Source organism: Lynx rufus, unplaced genomic scaffold, assembly GCF_022079265.1.
Source record: "Lynx rufus isolate CCGP_SWC_20201006 ecotype Redwood Valley unplaced genomic scaffold, mLynRuf1.p SCAF_1, whole genome shotgun sequence".
In the NCBI taxonomy this organism is placed as follows: domain Eukaryota; kingdom Metazoa; phylum Chordata; class Mammalia; order Carnivora; family Felidae; genus Lynx; species Lynx rufus.
The window spans coordinates 109,214,372-109,235,593 of NW_025814823.1; the positions used below are offsets into that span (position 1 = coordinate 109,214,372).

Below are 21,222 nucleotides of genomic sequence, written 5' to 3' on the forward strand. Positions count from 1 at the left end.
TTAATTAAAAGTAAATAAAATTAAAAATTCATTTCCTCAGTCACACTAGTTATACTAGCTCAACAACATGTGGTTATTGGCTACTATATTGAACAAAACAGCTATAGAACACTGCAGAAAGTTCTCTTGGACAGCACAGGTCAATTACTGAAGGTCAGTGACCTAACATCACAGTTGCTACAGGGACCAACTAAGAGTAGATTCCAAAAAATATAAACTGGGTTCATTTTTCAACTCATGTGCTAATAGGCGGGGGGAGGAGGCTGAGGGTTGACCATTTGATAAGTTGTGTTTTGCTCTGAGATTAATTCCTATTGAGGCTTTAGAGGGGCACATGTAATTATAGGAGGCCCCTATACCTGCTACATGTGATTTATTTTCTGGGATAACTGAGTACTGACAAATAGGTGAGAAAAACAAGAGAAGAATGGCAGAAGAATGGCTAAGAGATTTTGAGTAATAAAAAGTAGAAAAGAATAGAAAATATAAATAAATATAAGTATGAAAAAATAAATAGAAATAGAAAAAATAGAAAAATTAGGAAAGAATAGAAGTCAAGTGTGTGTAATAAAAAAAGTTTCTAGATGGTTAAAAAAAAAAAGATAACATTGACTCTCTCCCAAAAACTGGTTTGGTTACTCACTGGCCTGGGAGTCTGTTGAGAGCCACAGGGATAGCCCATCGGAGGGTGTCCATATGTACATCTTCTCCTCTGACTGTAAGAAGAGCCCAGAAAGCACAGATGCCTTGGCCACCCTTTACCTGATAAACTTTTGAGCTTCGTCAGCTGGGGCCCCAGGAATTCTTCAAGGGATGGAGACACTAAAAAGACACTAGATTGTGTTTCTTTTATGACCCACCCTGGCTATTACATTTGAGATGACTTTCTCCTACTGCCCTGGCTTACACGCACCCACAGTTAATGTTACTCCTTATGGTCTGGTCCTGGCTTCAAGTCCAACTGATGATGATTGGTCTTATGGTTTGATCAAGACTTTGAAACTTGGAGGTGCTTTTGTTTATTCCTATTATCAATGGAAATCTTATGAGGTGCCCCCCTTCCTGATTTCCTTTAAACAGGCACACTACAATTTCACAAAATAAAAATCATTTGGGGGGAACTTGTGGTGAACACTATGAAAGCTTGCTATTCTGAAAAATTATAAACCCTTAAAAATTTATTCCAGGTTTATTCCTGAATCTCCCCGGTGGTTGATATCCCAGAGAAGATTTATAGAGGCTGAAAATATCATCCAAAAAGCTGCAAAAATGAACAACAAAGCGGCCCCTGTGGTGATTTTTGATCCTATGGAGGTAAACATTTGCAGATGTGCCCTCTTGAGGTCAGCCATGCATTCTTGATTTCAGGGAATGTAATTTAATCCGATGTGTTTTGAGTGCCCACTATGTACCACGTGCTGCATGAGTCCTTAGAGACATAGTGATGATTAAGTTCTGAGATGAAACCCACGTCAAAATGCTGTGTATGAATTAGGTGCGATCATGTATGTAAACTGCTTAGCATACAAGTGTTGATTAAATACTAATTCCCTTTCCTTTGGCAAGTTTACTTCCAACTTTTTACTGGTACTGCTCCAAACCACTGGTGCAGTTGCATATCACATAATCTAAATGTCCACATTAAGTGGAAAAAAATGTAGTTGAGGGAAATTCTGTGCAGGATTTACCCACTGTACTCTGAATCGTACCAAAGCTGCTGAGGAAGTTGTATATGCCTTTAGTCTTGCTGTGTCGTGTCTAGAACCTAAAGGTGTGAAAGCACAGGCTCAAGGGTTCACCCCAAAAGGCTCGAAGGTTCACCCCTGAAGGCAAGAGACCATGCGAAAAAGATATTCCATGGTGGCAGCCACACTTCCTGACAGTCAGTGAAGACTTGCAGTGTCCCCATTCATGCCCTGTGCCACGTCCTAGAGAAAATGAGAAAGTGAGGTACAGTTCCTATGCTTAAGGAGCATAGCATGTAGCTAAGAGTGTCACCAAGATTAGATGAAACATAAATGATGCCAGGAGGGAGGAAATGCTTATGTATCCAAGGAGTAGATGCTGTGTGCCAGCAGAGAAAGGGAACAGACAGACTCAGAGCTGAAGAGGCAGGTCTGAACCAGGGGTGGGGGCCCTTAGATGAATGGAAAGAATGGAGCAGGGCTTTCCTGGCTAGGAGAAGGGTAGGTGTCTGCCCAGGAAACCCAAAGAAGACTAAGGCAGCTGCAGCAACAGTATGCCTGCCCACATTGATGTCCGCACTGCTGGCTTCCACAGAAAGCAGAACTTTCAGAGGGTGGTGGGCACACCACTGCTCCACCCCAAGGGCTTCCTCCGTCCCTGGCCTTTGGCACCTCTGTCAGAAGCAGATGTCCTGGCAATGGCTGGAGCGTTAATTACAGTGCCAGGAACCCAAGGTCCCAGAGGGCTGCTGGGACAGAGATTGCTGAATCCTTCACTCTTCACATCAGGAATTCTGTTCCCCCGGTGGCTCAGTTGGTTAAGCATCTGATTTCAGCTCAGGTCATGATCTCATGGTTTGTGAGTTTGAGCCCCGCATGAGGCTCTGTGCTGACAGCTCAGAGCCTGGAGCCTGCTTCAGATTCTGTGTCTCCTGCTCTCTCTGCCCCTTCCCACCCCCACCCCCCGGCCTCTCTGTCTCCAAAAATAAACATTAAACAAATGTTTAAAAAAAAGAATTTCATTCCCAGCCTTAGATAATTTATTAGACATGGGGAGTGTCCAGTGAACTCTTCTGCATCTCAGGACTGTGGTGGTTGTTTGTTGATATTTATTGGATATGTGATCTGATTCCTGTGTTTGAGGAATTTACAGTTTAGTAGTAGAAGTCAGACTTACAAGAGATAGTTAGATATAAGAATAAAGTCCAGTGTCAAAACACATGCTTCTGATAGCATCTTGTTTCTTCCTACCATGAGGCATTTGGAGCCTGAATTGGACAAGCCTGTTGGAGGAAAGAGAGCCAGTGTTCATCTCTGCTGCTCACCTCCCGGTGACAGTGGAGAGGGGTCCTCTTAAGGAGGGTCCACAGAGCCCTGCGTCAGCAAGTGCGGCCTGCTCAGAACGATAATGGAGAGTCTACCAGATGCCAGGCATGGTATTCAAATTATTTGATGTTCATTCAAGCCATAGCTCATGGATACTACTCTAGGCTCTTTTTTTCGGGAGAAGAAATTGAGGCACAGAGAAGTTAAGTAATTTGCCTAGAATTACACAGCTAGAAGTCTCACTAGAGCTGTCTGGTGCCAAAGTACATGCTCTTCACAACTGTGCTTTCTTATCTCATGGTAGAGGCAGTGGACAGGAAAAAATACAGAGTAGTATCATCTTGGAAAGTGATCTGGGGCTTTTCTGGCTTTCCTTCTCAAGCACCTTTAACCTGCTCATCGAGTCTGGTTCAAAGGCATTTTGGTGACTCCATACAGAGGCAAGCACTGGATATAAAAATATTCTTGTGGGGCGCCTGGGTGGCGCAGTCGGTTAAGCGTCCGACTTCAGCCAGGTCACGATCTCGCGGTCCGTGAGTTCGAGCCCCGCGTCAGGCTCTGGGCGGATGGCTCGGAGCCTGGAGCCTGTTTCGATTCTGTGTCTCCCTCTCTCTCTGCCCCTCCCCCGTTCATGCTCTGTCTCTCTCTGTCCCAAAAATAAATAAAAACGTTGAAAAAAAAATTAAAAAAAAAAAAAATATTCTTGTCCTGAGGTTTCCAAACCTGGCTGTCATCAAAATCACCCAAGGAGCTTTAAAAATACTGTCCTTGGAATGCCTGGGTGGCTCAGTCATTTGGATGTCCGACTTCGGCTCAGGTCATGATCTCATGGTCCGTGAGTTCGAGACCCACATGAGGCTCTGTGCTGATAGCTCAGAGCCTGGAGTCTGCTTCATATTCTGTGTCTCCCTCTCTCTCTGCCCCTTCCCCACTCATGCCGTGTCTCTCAAAAATAAATAAACGTTAGGGGCGCCTGGGTGGCGCAGTCGGTTAAGCGTCCGACTTCAGCCAGGTCACGATCTCGCGGTCCGTGAGTTCGAGCCCCGCGTCGGGCTCTGGGCTGATGGCTCAGAGCCTGGAGCCTGTTTCCGATTCTGTGTCTCCCTCTCTCTCTGCGCCTCCCCCGTTCATGCTCTGTCTCTCTCTGTCCCAAAAATAAAAATAAATGTTGAAAAAAAAAAAATTTAAAAAAATAAAAATAAAAATAAAAAATAAAAAAAAAAATAAATAAACGTTAAAAAAATTGTTTTAAAAAAATACAGAATCCTAGGCTTCAGGGCCCACAGGAACTATTCAGATCCAGCAGACCCAGGGTAAGACCTGGCGATCTGCATTTTCATAAAGCACCAAGTGTTAGCATAGACCTGGTGCCCAGGTCCTATCCATGCATGGCACCACTTCCAGAACCCCCTTGAAGACTTCTAGTCCCCACTAGTTTATGCAGGGGCTTTGCTTTGTTGTGATAACAGGGTTCTACTGCCAGGGGCATGTTCTAGAGCTGCACACTCCAAATACTGTAGAAGAAAGGCGATATGTCTGCGAACTGCAGGAGGGAGTGTGGTTATTCTTGGGAAGACAGATGCTCATATTTGGGGAGCGCTTGCTACAATGGCCAGTCTGGCAGTCTTACTCCTTCATTGTACACACTCCTTCCTCGGCCTCTTATTTTTTTTAATCTTTTTTTAAAAAATGTTTATTTATTTATTTTTGAGAGAGAGAGAGAGAGAGAGAGAGTGAGAGAGAGAGGGACACAAGTAGGGGAGGGGCAGAGAGAGAGAGAGAAGGAGACACAGAATCCGAAGCAGGCTCCAGACTCTGAGCTGTCAGCAGGGAGCCTGACACGGGGCTCAAACTCACCAACTGTGAGATCACGACCTGAGCTGAAGTCAGACGCTTAAGCGACTGAGCCACCCAGGTGCCCCTCAGCATCTTACTGCACATGCACTCTATGTGCTTGCACTTTATCCCAAAAAGATTACCCACCTCAGGGCCTTGTAACTTTTTTACAAGTTCCACTGAGCTTGGTTATCTAGATTCCTAACACATGGCAAATTCACTTTAGTTAAATTAAAAATAAAGGAGGGAAGCCCATTGACAGCAGTAAGAAATTGCCACTAGCCAAATAGCACCTTTTCCTCAGTGATGCAGTAGTAGCAATAAGTATAGTTAAAATGTATTGGGTATTTACTATGGTTCAAGTACTATGCTAAGCTTTATATACATATATATGATCTCATGTAATCTTCTCAACTCCCAATTATTATACCTTTTTAACATACAAGTAAACTGAGGCTCAGGGGGAATAGTCACTTGCCCAAGGTCCCTCAGTCAACCCAAATCCTTTCTAACTCTGAGACAACAACAAGAAAAATATAAAAAGCAGACATGAACCCCAAGGCAGTTAGGGGCTGCTTGGCCCTAAGGAGCACAGGTCCTAAGGATCACAGCTCCGTGTGATTAAGGTCACCACAGTGATGTGACCATGAGTCAAGAAAAGGCTGTTAGCAATCAGGCTTTATATGAAGAGACAGTGAAGCCAATGTTACATATTTCAAAGGCTTCTGTCTAAAATGGGCCACAAGTATTTTAAAGTGTTAGAATAAGCATCATATATGTAGATGCCCTTATTCCCCTCAAATTCCAGACTTCTGAGCATACTCAAGGCGAAGCAGAGTTACAAGCATTGGTCTTTCCCACACTGTCAGGGTTGAAGATGCTTCCTCACTAACCTCTTCATCTCTTGGTTATTTGCATTATTTTAGCTACAGGAACTAAAACTCCCAAGCCAGCAGAAAATTCTCATTCTCAGCCTGTTCAGGACTCGGAACATTGCCACAATTACCATTATGTCTTTGATGTTGTGGTAAGTAACAAGTGATCTAGAAATGTGACATGCAGCACATAAGTGTACAATTGATTTTCTTTAATCCACCGGGAACATCAGGGCATGGCCTGAGTTTTCCTGAGACAAAATAAAAATTACAGAATTCTAAGCCATTTGGAAATGTCTCCATTCAATTCACAGAACTGGATGCTGAAAAAAAAGTCACAGGGGATAATCTTTAGGTCTGCAGTCCTGTGGCCCGCATGGAAAGGGTCTGCCAATCCTAGGGTAGTTGAGATGAAGACCATTAATGTTCCTGGTGCCTGAGACTGAGAGGGTAATTCAGCTCCTGCTTCTCCAAGCTGGACTGGCAGCTGAACAGTGACGTCACAACATCCCCACTGCATCGGACTTCTGATAAGCTTTTCACCCTTGCCAATAGCAGACTACCCAGTGATTTTTCAGGCATAGAAATAATGAATTGACTCTGTAGGCTAGATTTGATGATGTATCTACCAAGAAGTGAGGAAGGAGAAAAGAAGACCTGCCTACCCGACAGTGGCAACACAAGAAATTGTAGGTTCAGAGACTGCAGTGAGTCTGCTTTTAGGGCCATCCTGTTTTGCAGTTAGAAGAGATCAATGACAGAGTTATGCCCCTTGATACAGCAAGTGTGTCACAAGCACATGGCTTTCCTCACTCTACACCTGCTTACTTCTTCTATGTCAGCGTATGTCATTGGTGCAAATGTATCTCGAGTGCTACTGAACCAGTACTAGTCCCTAGTTTTGCCTGCATTATACTTATTACCAAATGCGACCATCGCGAAAATCCTCAGACTGATAACGTTCCATTTTTTCTTTTGTTTTGCATTAGCCCTTGTGCTACCCAACCCAGTAGAATATGTATAAAAAGATCCAACATTGTTCCTGAAAACATTTTTCAAATGTCCTCTGCTTTTCGGTCATGTCAATAATAAGCAAATTTCTGCACAGAGGAGTCTTTAAAGGGCAGTTGTTTTTTGCACAGAAAAGCTTCACAGTTATGTGGAAATTCACTGTAATGACGGGATATGGGGTGTGTACTGTGTGATACTTTGAACCATTATGGGGACTTTCATTCTTTTCCCCAAAGTGAGTTTTAATAAATTGATAGGAATTTACCGTAAGTGAATCCCATAGTATTACCTATGTATCTTCGTTTTTCTTTTTGATAAGAATGAAATCTGGATTTTATGTTCACTGACGTGACTGACAATCTTTCTTCAAATTATAGTTGTAAGGGAATGAGGATGTACACAAGCTGTTCAGGAAATAACGAAATTTGAAATTCATTAGACCAGGGTAGGTATTGTTGAATGTTGGTATATCTAGACTAGGGCTATCCAATAGAACTTTCCACAATGATGAAAATGTTTTATGTCTGAGTTGTCCATTTTAGTAACTACTAGCCCCAGGCAGCTATTAAGTGGGTTGAAGTGTGGCAAGTATGACTGAAGAATTGAATTTATAATTTTATTTAATTTTAACTTATTTTCTTTTAAATAGCCATATGTGGTTAGTGGCTACTTGTAGGACAGAAAGATCTAGACAATTTCTTGACCATCATGGAATTATTGAGTGGTTCGGGTCATCCTCTCATCACTTTTGTGTTTTTCTGTGGTTTTGCAGGATGCTTACCTCAGTGGGTTACTTTGCTCTGTCTCTCAACGCTCCTAATTTACATGGAGATGCCTATTTGAACTGTTTCCTCTCTGCCTTGATTGAAGTTCCAGCCTACATTACAGCCTGGCTCCTGTTGCAAACCCTGCCTAGACGCTATATCATAGCTGGAGTACTGTTCTTGGGAGGAGGTGTGCTTCTCTTAATTCAACTGGTACCTGAAGGTAAGAAGTTAACCAATTTTAAGAGCTTACTAGAGGGGTGCCTGGGTGGCTCAGTCGATTAAGCGGCCAACTGCGGCTCAGGTCATGATCTCACGGTCCGTGGGTTCGAGCCCCGCGTCGGGCTCTGTGCTGACAGCTCAGAGCCTGGAGCCTGTTTCAGATTCTGTGTCTCCCTCTCTCTGACCCTCCCCTGTTCATGCTCTGTCTCTCCCTGTCTCAAAAATAAATAAAATGTTAAAAAAAAATTAAAAAAAAAAAGAGCTTACTAGAAAAGCTCCACACCTTGACTAAACTCATCATTTGTCACTGTGCCCTGTTGTTATGTAGCCTTTAGATCGTAAGTTCTTCATAAGTCAATCCAATCAGATAAGTGATAGACAACTACATAATTTTCCTGTGTTCGTAACAAACCCCCCCCCTCCGCCCAAACAGGAGTCAGCCTGAGAGAATCAGAAGTCACTGAGAGGAAGAACAATACTGTCAATCATCCCCTTGGTACTTTTATGTGAGTGAGGCACATATTCCAGTGTTGTAGTTTGTAGTACTTGCCAGGTCCAGTGTAAGTCAGTGATTTTTTTTTAAGATTTGATTTGATTCATTATTTTGAGAGAGAGAGAGAGAGAGAGAGAGAGAGAGAGAGGACATGAACTGTGGGAGAGGGGCAGAGGGAGAGAGGCAGAATCCCAAACAGGCACCACACTGTCAGCACAGAGCCCGATGTGGGGCTCAATCCCACAACCCAGGGATCATGACCTGAGCTGAAATCAAGAGTCAGATGCTCAAACGACTGAGTCACCCAGGCACTCCTTAAAATTTTATTTTTAAGTAATCTCTAAGTGGGACTTAAACTCATGACTCCAAGATCAAGAGTTGCATGCTCTTCTGACTGAGTCAGCCAGGCACCCTTAGGCCAGTGATTTTTATGGTCTGTAATCTTTAAGTTGTTAAAGAGCACATAAAGACATTTGCTTCTTTTTTCTCTTTATATCAACCTTTATCATATTATTAAAATGTTATCAATAGATCATTGATACATAGTATTATACATAGAAATATATATTTCTTTTTTTTTTTTTCAACGTTTTTATTTATTTTTGGGACAGAGAGAGACAGAGCATGAACGGGGGAGGGGCAGAGAGAGAGGGAGACACAGAATCGGAAACAGGCTCCAGGCTCCGAGCCATCCGCCCAGAGCCTGACGCGGGGCTCGAACTCACGGACCGCGAGATCGTGACCTGGCTGAAGTCGGACGCTTAACCGACTGCGCCACCCAGGCGCCCCAGAAATATATATTTCTTAATAATTAACAGGATAAAAAGGATTGGTTCTTCCCTTTGAAGATTAAATTTAACTATATTAGCGTGCTAACAACTTACTCTGAAACTGTTGTTACACATAAAAGTGGACAAAGGTCGCTGAAGGAATAAATGAGCTAGAAAAACAGTACAGAAAAACAGGAAGCAACCTGTCACTCTCCACCTTTGTGTCTAATTATTAAGATATTTGAGGGGCTCAATTGGTTGAATGTCTGACTCTTGATTTCAACTCAGTTCATGATCTCAGGGTCATGAGATTGAGCCCCATGTTGGGATCCACACTGGGCTTGGGGCCTGCTTAAGATTCTGTCTCCCTCTACCTCTCATTCTCTCTCTCGCTCTCCTAAAAAAAAAGAAAGAAAGAAAATAAAAAGATATTTAAAGAAAAAGTGTTCTTGAGGAATATCTTTATACTATAAAAACAATCCCCAAACAAGCAAAAAGGACAACAAAAGCAACTGAGTTAAGAAAATCTCACTTCTAAAACCACTTCTGAGGAGGGAGTGTGGGGCAAGTTGAGGGCAAAGTACAGACTAACAGTAACCTACCCACCCCAGGATGGGATATGTGTGATATTCCTCAGACACTCCTGCCTACCCAAGAACAAAGGAAAGGGGTTTAAGTGCTTACCATGGTGATGAAGGAAGCTAAGGCAAATGAAAAATTAGATTCCCTTACTGCCTACAGCCCACTGACAAGTCCTGGAAACCAGCAGTGACCTTCCTCTAGGAGCTGCCTCATTGATGACCCTTTGCTAGGGGCAAAAGGGAATCTTGGCTTAACATTCTCCTGCCCCACCCCACACCCCAGGGTCCTGTAAGTCTACTTTAACATATAAAAATTCCCTTGGGGCGCCTGGGGGCTCAGTTGGTTAAGTATCCATCTTCGGCTCATGATCTCACGGTTCGTAAGTTCGAGCCCTACATCAGACTCTGTGCTGACAGCTCAAAGCCTGGAGCCTGCTTCTGATTCTGTCTCCGTTTCTCTCTGTTCCTCCCCTACTCCTGCTCTCTCTCTGTCTCTCAAAAACAAATAAACATTAAAAAAGATTTTTTAAATTCCTTTGGTAACTTCCTTTATCTCACCCCCAAGATATATGCTGGCAATCATACTCCAAGCTTATGGCCCCCTGATATACATATGAAGCGTCTCATGACTCAGGTTTTACTAAGTGGTAATAAATGGCATATTTTCTTAACAACACCCAGTCCCTTAAGGTCCTGGAAACCTTGCTTCCAAAATTCCTTAGAGACTTACTCTATCCCTAACCCCCTCCCAACCTGAGGATATGTAACTAGCAACTCCTCATGACCCCAAGGTAGCTCTTTCTGCCTACAGGTCCTGTCCCCATGCTTTAATAAAATCACTTTTTTGTACCCAAGATGTCTTCAAGAATTCTTTCTTGGCTGTCAGCTCTGAACCCCCACCATCACCCCAAATCCCCACCACCTCTATTTACACTGGGTCTCTTTTCCAGATTACAACTTCTTGTCCATTGGTCTGGCGATGTTAGGAAAGTTCGGAATTACCTCTGCTTTCTCCATGCTGTATGTCTTCACTGCAGAGCTTTACCCCACCCTGGTCAGGAATATGGCTGTGGGGGTTACATCCATGGCCTCCAGAGTGGGCAGCATCATTGCTCCCTACTTTGTTTACCTCGGTGAGATGCATCTTGTCAATTTGTTCTTTTTTTAAAATATAAAGGAATAACTTTTTCATTGTGAAAAATGCTAACAGCATAAAAGTTACTGGAAAAAGGGCAAGTTTACCTCTTCACTCTCGGGCAGCCCAAATCGCATCCCTAGAACTAAAAGGAGCTAATATTAACACTTCAGTGAATAGCCCTTCTGTTGTTTTTTATTGCAAAACATACACACACACACACACACACACACACACACAAAGTATACACAGACATACACATAAAATAAAATTAAACACAAAAAAACTGTACATACTGTTTCACAACTTTTTTTTCCTTTTATTTAATTTATTTTTTAAAATTTACGTCCAAATTAGTTAGCCTATAGTGCAACAATGATTTCAGGAGTAGATTCCTTAATGCCTCTTACCCATTTAGCCCATCCCCCCTCCTACAACCCCTCCAGTAACCCTCTGTTCTCCATATTTAAGTTTCTTATGTTTTGTCCCCCTCCCTGTTTTTATATTCTTTTTGCTTCCCTTCCCTTATGTTCATCTGTTTTGTATCTTAGAGTCCTCATATGAGTGAAGTCATATGGTATTTGTATTTCTCTGCCTGACTAATTTCGCTTGGCATAATACCCTCTAGTTCCATCCACATAGTTGCAAATAGCAAGATGCCATTCTTTTTGATGGCTGAGTAATACTCCATTGTGTATATATACCACAACTTCTTTATCCATTCTTCCATCAATGGACATTTGGGCTCTTTCCATACTTTGGCTATTGTTGATAGCGCTGCTATAAACATTGGGGTGCATGTGCCCCTTCAAAATAGCATACCTGTATCCCTTGTATAAATACCTTGTATGTTTCACAACTTTTTAAACTTAACATTGTATCACAGTACCTTTCCTTATTAGTATATATAGCTCTTACCTTCTTTTTCGTTAGTATATAGTCTTCTAATGTACGTATATGCATAAAAATGTGTTTAACTAGGCTCAGTGGATGGACATTTAGGTCATTTCCAGGTTTTTGTTATTACAAATAATACTACAATGAACATTCATCTATGCCCCTATGCCCCTTTATTCATTTAAGTACATACATTCAGATTTATGTATTGTTGGAACAATTTAAAATTTCCACAGATATTGCCAAACTGGCCTCTAAACATTGTACTAATTTACAATCCAACTATCAGTATATGAGAGTGTCTATTTCTCCATATCCTCACTAACAATGGGGATTATCCAATTTTTAAATCATTGATAATCTGTTATCTGAAAAATGGATATCATTGTTGCTTTCATTTCTATTTCTTTAATTATAAATAAGGTTGAGCAGTTTTTCGTGTCTCTATTGACATTGCATCTGTTTTTCAGTGACCTGACTGTTCATGTCTATTGTTCATCTTTTGAATGGTTTATTTTTGATTTGTAAGAGCTCTTTGTAATTGAAAGAAACTAGCCCTTTGTATATGTGTTGTAAATATTTTTACTAGTTTATCCTTCACTTTTTACTTAATAATATTTTTTTGTAATGCAGGAAATTTTAGTTTTTATATAATCAAAATTCTCAATCTGGAATAACACGACAGAGGGCTTCAGTGGGTTGTTCAATGGATGTAGGATCTGGCCCTCCAAGTCAGATCCCACTGAGGACTGATGGTGAGAGATGTTGATATACCTCCTTATTCTTCCTAGTCATCCATTGGTTACCTACTGGTTCAAACACACACACACACACACACACACACACACACACACACAAAGACTATATATTAATCCTCAGGAAAGGTACACTCTAAATCTTCACAGAGAAAATGAAGCATTTTCTTGTCTTAAACATACTCTACATGGCTGCCCTGAACAACACCTAAGAAAGCACATTATTATATAGAATGGTGTCATTTCTCCTTTCTTCCTCCCTATACGTTCAAACCCTGCTCACTTGGTCTAAAGGGTGGACCACTGGTGCCTAAGAAACAGAGGAATCCAAGACAGAGCTTTCTATTCCACAATAGCTACTCCTGTTAGTGACATAGACACCTTGCAGAAGATTCAAGTTTAACGTTTTCTGTCAAATAAAATTCTTGGGTGTGTTGTTCCTCTGTAATCTCTGTATGCAGAAGGGAAGCAAGGTGAGGATCTATTATTCTCCTGTCCAAGGAATGCCTGATAAGGAAGAGGTGGAATGGCTCATACAATCACATACAAAACCAAGACATGCAAATGTTGCAGAAAGCAACCAAAGCCAGGCAGAATGCATTCACGGTGCCTGACATTTAGTGATTGAAATTGGATTGAACGTATTACTTAGGGTTTTTTTCTTTAAGAGTTTCATGGCTCTTTAGGGGCATCTGGGTGGCTCGGTGAGATCGAGCCCCACATCGGGCTCTGAGTTCGTCATGGAACCTGTATAAGATTCTCTCTCTCTCTCTCTCTCTCTCTCTCTCTATCTCTCCCTCTACCATTCATGCTCTCTCTCTCTTAAAAAAAAATATTATTAAAAAAAAAAAAAAGAAGAGTCTCATGGCTCTTTGGACCTAGCTGTCCACTGCAGCTCACTTTTGCAGGCAAAAGCAAAGGCCACACCTTGTCACACCAGTCATAATGGCTAGTATCTGTCCCTGCAATATGCTTTCTCTCCTTGATGTCCTCTCATCCCTCCTCTCAAATTTCTTCCACCGTAAGGGGGAAAACTTGGTAGGCAAATAGTTCCATCAAAGGAACATGGGTCACACATGGTTAAACAGTGGCTTAGAGAATGGAACTGGCATGAAAGACCTTATGCAGCATCATGTAGGTAAATGAGTATGGAAATCATGAAGGCAATGACATCTGCCAAAGAGAAACTGTGATTGTGATATTTTACATATCTTTTTCCTTCTGACAATGTTCAGATTTAAAACTGCTCTCAAATACCATTGTTCACCATGATAAAAGGATTCCCAAGAGCATCTGAAAAATCCCTATATGTAATTGATGTTCTTGTTCCTTACAGGTGCGTACAACAGAGTTCTGCCCTACATCCTCATGGGCAGCCTGACTGTCTTGATTGGAATCATCACCCTCTTTCTCCCTGAAAGTTTTGGAGTAACTCTACCAGAGACCTTAGAGCAGATGCAGAAAGTGAAAGGGTAAGTGGAACTTTAAAAACTGATACCAGGGGCGCCTGGGTGGCGCAGTCGGTTAAGCGTCCGACCTCAGCCAGGTCACGATCTCGCGGTCCGTGAGTTCGAGCCCCGCGTCGGGCTCTGGGCTGATGGCTCAGAGCCTGGAGCCTGTTTCCGATTCTGTGTCTCCCTCTCTCTCTGCCCCTCCCCCGTTCATGCTCTGTCTCTCTCTGTCCCAAAAATAAATAAACGTTGAAAAAAAAAAAAACTGATACCAAAATTCCTCAGAAGGAATAAACATGCAAGAATAGCTAGGAAGTTTCTGAAAAAGAAGGGTGGTAAATGGAGGGTAGCTCTATCAGATAATAAAGCATATTACTAAGCAAAGGTAATTAAAACAGTGTGATACTGGTGTAGGATAGAAATCCCTGGAATAGAATAGAGTTCAGAATTAAATCCAAGAAAATATGAGAAGTCAATATATGCTAAAAAGTAGCTATTCAAAATCAGTGAGGAAAATTAGATTATTCAGTAAAAGGTGTTAGAGAACTCGGCTAGCTATGTTGTATAAATAAAAAAACTTGACTCCTACTTCAAAATACATCAAGATAAATTGAAGAGCAATTAATGTAAAATCATAAATGTTCTAGAAGAAAAGATATATATTTTTATAACCTTAGAGAAGCCCTTTCTGAATATGATATGAAAAGCAAAGAGAAATAAAGGAAAGAAATTGCTATGTCTGATTGTGAAACTTTAGAAATTGTTGGCACAGCAAGAAAAGAAACCATAACTAAAAACAAAGGTCAAAAATCCAGGGGGAAAATATTTGCAACACACAATAGGTACCTGGGGCTAATATAGCTAATACACAAGAAACTCTCAGCAGTCAGTCAGAAAAAGACCAACAACTCAGTAGGAAAAATGCCAAAGGTCATCAACAAGCAGTTGACAGAAAGGAAATTTCAATGGCAGATACATACATGAAAAGCAATACTTGTCCATATTTATAAAGAGATACAAAATAAAATAATTCAATATATATTTTTTTGTCTGTGAGATTTTATGAGAGTTTTTCCCCTGATACCAACCACTGCTTACCCAACTAGGTGTCCTGTAATTTAATTCAATTCCAACCCTTACCACCCAGAGTTTCCATCAGAATCCACAGGTTTAAGAGCTCAGTCCCATAGGACTGCCCTCACTTTAGATGCTGGTGATAAATATGAGGTCCCCAGATTATCCACACTTCTATCCAACTTGGCTTCAGAGTCTGATGTTTCCACAACCCCTGTGCTCAAATTCAGTAATTGTCCAGAATGATCACAGAACCAGAATAACACTCTCCTTACCATTTCAAGTTTATTATAAAGGATACATATGAACAACCAGATGAAGAGGTGAGGTACAAAGGGTGAGGTACAAAGAGGTGCAAAGGGTGAGGTCCAGAAGAGTCCAGGGTACAGGAAGCTTCTGTCCCTGTGCAGCTGGGGAGCACTGCCATTTTGGAGCATGGATATGTTCACCAATTCAGAAGCTCTCCACACCTCGGTGTTCAGAGGGTTTTATGGAGGTTTTATCGCATAAGCATGATCAATAACTAATTCAACCTGTTGCCCCTCTCTTCTCTTGGAGGTTGGAGGGTGGGGCTGAAAGTTCCAGGCTGCTAACCAAGGCCTAGTGTTTCTGGTGACCAGTCTCCATCCTGAAGCTATCAACTGACCCACCAGGAGTTGCCTCATTAGAACAAAAGACAAGACAGTCCTATTACCCCTATCACTCAGGAAATGACAAAGGATTTAGGAGCGCTGAGTCAGGAACCAGGGACAAAAATCAAATATCTTTATACAATATCACAGACTGGCAAACAATTAAAGATGAATGGTAGTGTGGGAGAAGTTTAGATTCTAGAGTGAAAATGTCTGGCTTCAAATCCCAAATCTATTGCATAAATGAGGGAAAATTACTTAACTTTCACTGAACCTCAGTATTTGCGTCTGTTGTACAGGAATAGTTCATATGGCTGTTGTGAGTTTACATAAGATAAAGTAACTTTAGCATCAAGCCTTGAAAAACATAAATCTGTATGTGAGTAGATTCTGGTCCCTGAAGGAACATGTACAACAAAATGTACCCAAAACGTTGTTTCTTCTAATGATAGGACTATTTCAATATTAACTTTAGCTTGCCAAGAACTTCATGTTTACCACTCGATCCTTTCCTGAGGAGAACTGTAAAATTATAGAATACAAACTCTAGACTCCTGAGTTATTACTAGAGTTATGTTCATTGACTGGATAAATGTTTTTCAGCATCACTCTAGCATTTTAAGGAGAAGAGTCTTGACTAATTTTCTTTAGTGCTTATCTTATTTTCAGGTTCAGACTTAGGAAAAACACAAGAGATTCAACGGAGAAAGAAGAAAATCCCAAAGTTCTCATAACTTCATTCTGATAAAATTTCCACCCCATTTGGTGACCTGAAAAACAGATGCATAAGACTCTATGAAGAAACCAAAGTCTTTCCTGATGAAATGGACCAACCCTAAGGATTAACACTAAGATGACTTTGCTGTTGAGAAATGCTTGTCACATAGCAAACTCCAAGCCACTCTTCCAGATAATCCCCTTATTTTAAAAACAAACCATTTCTAGATAGTCCACCTTCCTAATTAATTCAATGAAATGGGTTCATAAGATTTTTTTGAAAAATGCATTGGTCAAGGACTGGTAAATTCATACAAAGATGAACCTTCATTTTCAAACATACAAATACTATTCAAATAAAAAGAATGTCCTTGTATTAACACAACTATTAGGTGATAACAGTATATGTGTGTATGTGTATAAGTGAACATTCAAAATTAGAGTAATTTTTGAAGTGAACCTATATATTGCTGTAACTAAATGATTATATGCAGTATTCCTATCCAGAGAATTTCATACAATCCTTTGAGGGGAATTGATGGCAGATATTAATAGTGTTTTACAAGTGAAACACAGTAAGAGATCGAGAAACCTTGATATGTGGCTCATATGACCTGTTGGCCTTTACGAAGGAAACCAAGACAGTTCCCTGCTAAAATTCAGTGGCTATAACTCACAGTGTTTTGAATGGTCTGTATTTGTTGTGATCTTTTGAGGCACATGATTGAACTTTCTGTTTCTTAAGACTGGTTGAAAAGGTATTTTGCTAGTAAACAGATAATCAGGAAAGCCACAAACCAGTTAGATTGGTAAAGATGGTTTGTATGCCCCATGGCCAAGAGACATCAGCACTCAGGAAGAAGGCTGTCCAAGCCAACAATCTGGAAAGACTTTTAAAACAGTTCTTTCCATTAATAGATTCCTTCCTAAGCACGGTATGCAGCTACATTCTCTCTCACCAGGGGTGCATCTGGTCCCATGAATGAGCAGTGTAAAAAATAATGGTCACTAATGGGGTAATGTGTTATCATAAGCTCAGAAAATAAATGTCAGGTCTCTGTCTCAGCATGTTTTAGGCATGCTGAGATGATAACACAGCGAGGAGTTAATCCTGGAGACTGAGGCAGCATGCTTTCTCTGAAAGTGGCTTCTGCGACAGCAGCACAGTGAAAAGCAACTGAGCCTTTGACATCCCCAGCACTACGGTGTGCTCATAGAAGGAGGTAGCTCTGGTTTTTTATATGATGCTTGGTGGCATCATCTCCTAAAAATACTTATCCCCAAGATTAAATTTTCACTAAATATTTTGTAGAGGAAATTTTGATATAACTTCTTTAATAAATGGTCCATAGTATTTCAAGTTCCTTATCTTGAACTTTTCTGATTAACCCTGAATTCTTTCTCTTTATTGTTGTATTTCTAACACATATTTTATATCCTCATGACACACCGATCCTAGCTTTTGATTGTTACTTTAAAATCCACTAGGATATCCTAGAATAGTTTATGTCATGTCATTTGTACAGTTTCATCCAGCCAGTGCTTTTGTCTCCCCCATGGATGCAGCCTGTCTGGATAATTTTTCCACCTACCTTGCTGGGCACTAGGTAGCCTGTCCCACAGACAGCAGGTCACACTGTCTCCCAAGAAGCTCTCCTTGAACTTCCTTCCCACCGGTAGTGGCTGTTCCCTCCTCTGTGCTCCTCATGTACTTGTTACCCTTACTCAGTTGGGCTCTTGTCTTATTGCTTTCCAGAGGCTAGGGGCATTACCTTGTTTGTCTTTTTATCCTCTGTAGATCTGTTTAGCATAGTGTTTTCTTGCATTTAGCAAGCATTGATAAATATTTTAGTTGAAAAACTTTGTAAATCTAGCTTGGTGAATATGTTTGATACATAGACATTAAAAAATTTAAATGCGTATATCAAAAATGCTCTCAAAGCTTTTTCTAAATATGAAAAGTGAGGATTTTATAATTACCTTTTATTGCTGTTTGTGCAGTTGCTTTATGTCTTCTGAAAATCTGTTTATATAAAGGCAACAAGTACAGACGTGATTATCTCTTCGGTAGTTCAAAGATCAAGTAGATCAATACATACCCAAATACTATTTGATTAAACTGAAGATGCATTGCTGATTTTTAAAAACTACTTTTATTTATTTTTTTAAGTTTATGTATTTATTTTGGTAGAGAGAGAGAGAAAGAGAGAGAGGCAGAGAGAGAAGGAGGGGTCAAGAGAAAGAATCTCAGGCAGGCTCCACGCTGAGCATGGAACCCGACTCTGGGTTCAATCCCACCACCCTGGGATCATGACCTGATTCAAAATCAAGCCACCGACCACGCCACCGACCAAGCCACCCAGGCGCCTCTAGAAACTACTTTTAAAATTAGGTATACAGGGGCGCCTGGGTGGCTCAGTCGGTTAAGCGGCCGACTTCGGCTCAGGTCATGATCTCGCGGTCTGTGAGTTCAAGCCCCGCGTCGGGCTCTGGGCTGACAGCTCAGAGCCTGGAGCCTGTTTCAGATTCTGTGTCTCCCTCTCTCTGACCCTCCCCCATTCATGCTCTGTCTCTCTCTGTCTCAAAAGTAAATAAACGTGAAAAAAAAATTAGGTATACAAAGCACTATCCTGCATTTATGAATAGCAATCTCAGACTGGCAGCCAATCTTACACCACATGTTCTAGAATCTAGTTTCTTGCCTGGATTCTGTTAGCATCCTAACTAGTCCCTCCTCCTTAATTCTGCTCCTGTCTTCCTTGAATCTATCCTCAGCATAGCAGTGTGGGTGATCTAAATGAGATCATGTCTTGCAGCACCTGGGTGGCTCAGTCAGGTAAGCATCTGACTCTTGACCTCTGCTCATGCATGATCTTATGGTTCATGGGATAGAGCCCCACATCTGGTTCGCTGGCTGACAGCAGGGAGCCTGCTTGGGATTCTGTCTCTCCTTCTCTCTCTACCCCTCCCCTGCTGACACTCTTTCTCTCTCTCAAAATAAACTTTAAAAAAAATTTTTTTTAATGAGATCATGTTACTTTTCTACTCCAAACCTTCCAGTAGCTTCTCCTCTCAGCCAGGTGCTTTTCTTCCCCCCTTTATGCTCCCACAGCACATACTTTTATTATGTGAGTTATGTCCCACATCAGTCAAGTTTTTAAACAGTCAAAGTCTTTACAATAATCTATACAGAGGACGACTACATGTCTCAGTTTTCCCAGAGGAGCCACAGCTGGCCCAGGGTGATTATTAATACCCCCCACAACCTTTCATGCTAAAAATGCTCCAGTTTGATATATAGCTCCTAGTTTGGAACATATATAGCTCCCAGTTTGGAGTTATATATGCTCACCAACTGATAGGGCCATGTTCTGTGTGTCCCCACCCTATGTCTTTCTTCATATGTCACCTGCTTCCTAAATACTTATCCGACCACCCAGTCTAAAATTGAATCCTGTTCTCTGTCTGTCCTCAACTCACCCATCCCTGCTTCATTTTTCTTCATAGTTCCTATCACCCTCTAACATCCTAACTAATTTACTTCTTCATTTTTTCAAATGTTCTTCTTCCTCCTGGAGCTTACATTCCATGAGGGGCACTTCTGTATCCCCAGAAGTTAGAACAGTGGTTGGCACATAGCAGGTACTTGATAAAATATTTGTCTAAAAATGAATAAATAGGGGCGCCTGGGTGGCTCAGTCGGTGAAGCATCTGACTTCGGCTCAGGTCATGATCTCATGTTTCATGGGTTCGAGCCCTGCGTCAGGCTCTATGCTGATAGTGCAGAGCCTGAAGCCTGCTTCAGGTTCTCTCTCTCTCTCTCTCTCTCTCTCTCTCTCTCTCCACCTCTGCCACTCACACTCTGTCTCTCTCTCAAAAATAAACATTAAAAAAAGTTTTTAAGTAAAAAAACATTAAAAAAATAAAAATGAATAAATAGCGGTGCCTGCGTGGCTCAGTTGGTTGAGTCCCACTCTTGATTTTGACTCAGGTCATGATGCCACCAGAGTCATAGGATTGAGCCCCATGGCGGGCTTGGCGCTAAGTGTGGATCCTGCTTGATATTCCCTTTGCCCTTCTCCCCTGCTCTCGTGCTCTCTCTCTCTCTCAAAATAAAATAAATGAATCAATCAATCAATAATGAATAAATATATTATGGTCATTATTATAGTTAAATTGGCAAAAGTAATTACTAGTTTTCAAATAAGAAAATGTTGGCCAATAAACATACCAAACAAGCATTCTGCTTTACAAGTAATTGAAAGAATACTAATTGAAGTAGCAATGTGCTGCCATTTTGCAACTAACAAAGATTACAAAATGATAGTGTTCAATAATAATGATTGTATGAGGAGATATACTTTCATATTCTTCTGGTGGGAGTGTAAATTGGATTATTTTTTCTGGAAAATAAATTGGCAAAGCATTTCCAAAGCCTTAGAATGCTTGGATTTTTTTTTTTTAAGTTTATTCAATTTGAGAGAGGTAGAGCATGTGTGTGAGTGAGTAGGGGAGGGGCAAGGAGAGAGGGAGAGAGAGAATCCCAAACAAGCTCTGTGCAGTCAGGGCAGAGCCCAATGCGGGGCTCAGTCCCACAAACCACAAGATCATGACCTGAGCTGAAATCAAGAATCAGATGCTTAACCAACTGAGCCACCCAGGCACCCCTGGATTATTTTTTTTTTAATTTATTAACTCCACAACTAGGAAATAGTCAGAGATATATGTACTCTTTATGCAGAGATGTTTATTACATTATTATTTGCAATTTTAAAAAACTAAGTATGGCCTAACAAAGGAGGTGAAAGATGTATTCATTGAAAATACAAAATATTGCTAAAAGAAATTAAGAAATATTGCTAAAAGAAAGAAATTAGCAAAATATTGCTAAAAGAAATCAAAGAATATATAAATAAATGGTAACATATCCTGTGCTCATGGAGTGGAAGACTCAAATATTATTAAAATGTCCAACTAATCAGAGCAATCTACAAATGC

General features: G+C 41.0%; 1 protein-coding gene across 1 annotated transcript in view; it reads left to right on the forward strand.

Annotated features, from left to right (window-relative positions):
- SLC22A4 (solute carrier family 22 member 4) overlaps window positions 1-16,609 on the forward strand; it is a 44,996-nt gene extending 28,387 nt beyond the window's left edge. The window contains exons 5-10 of the mRNA XM_047084388.1: window positions 1,188-1,314; window positions 5,774-5,874; window positions 7,506-7,720; window positions 10,514-10,696; window positions 13,687-13,822; window positions 16,177-16,609. Coding sequence (XP_046940344.1) covers window positions 1,188-1,314; window positions 5,774-5,874; window positions 7,506-7,720; window positions 10,514-10,696; window positions 13,687-13,822; window positions 16,177-16,252 — 838 coding nt within the window. The 3' untranslated portion in view covers window positions 16,253-16,609. The remainder of the gene's footprint in view (window positions 1-1,187; window positions 1,315-5,773; window positions 5,875-7,505; window positions 7,721-10,513; window positions 10,697-13,686; window positions 13,823-16,176) is intronic.
- The last annotated feature ends 4,613 nt before the right edge of the window (window positions 16,610-21,222 follow it).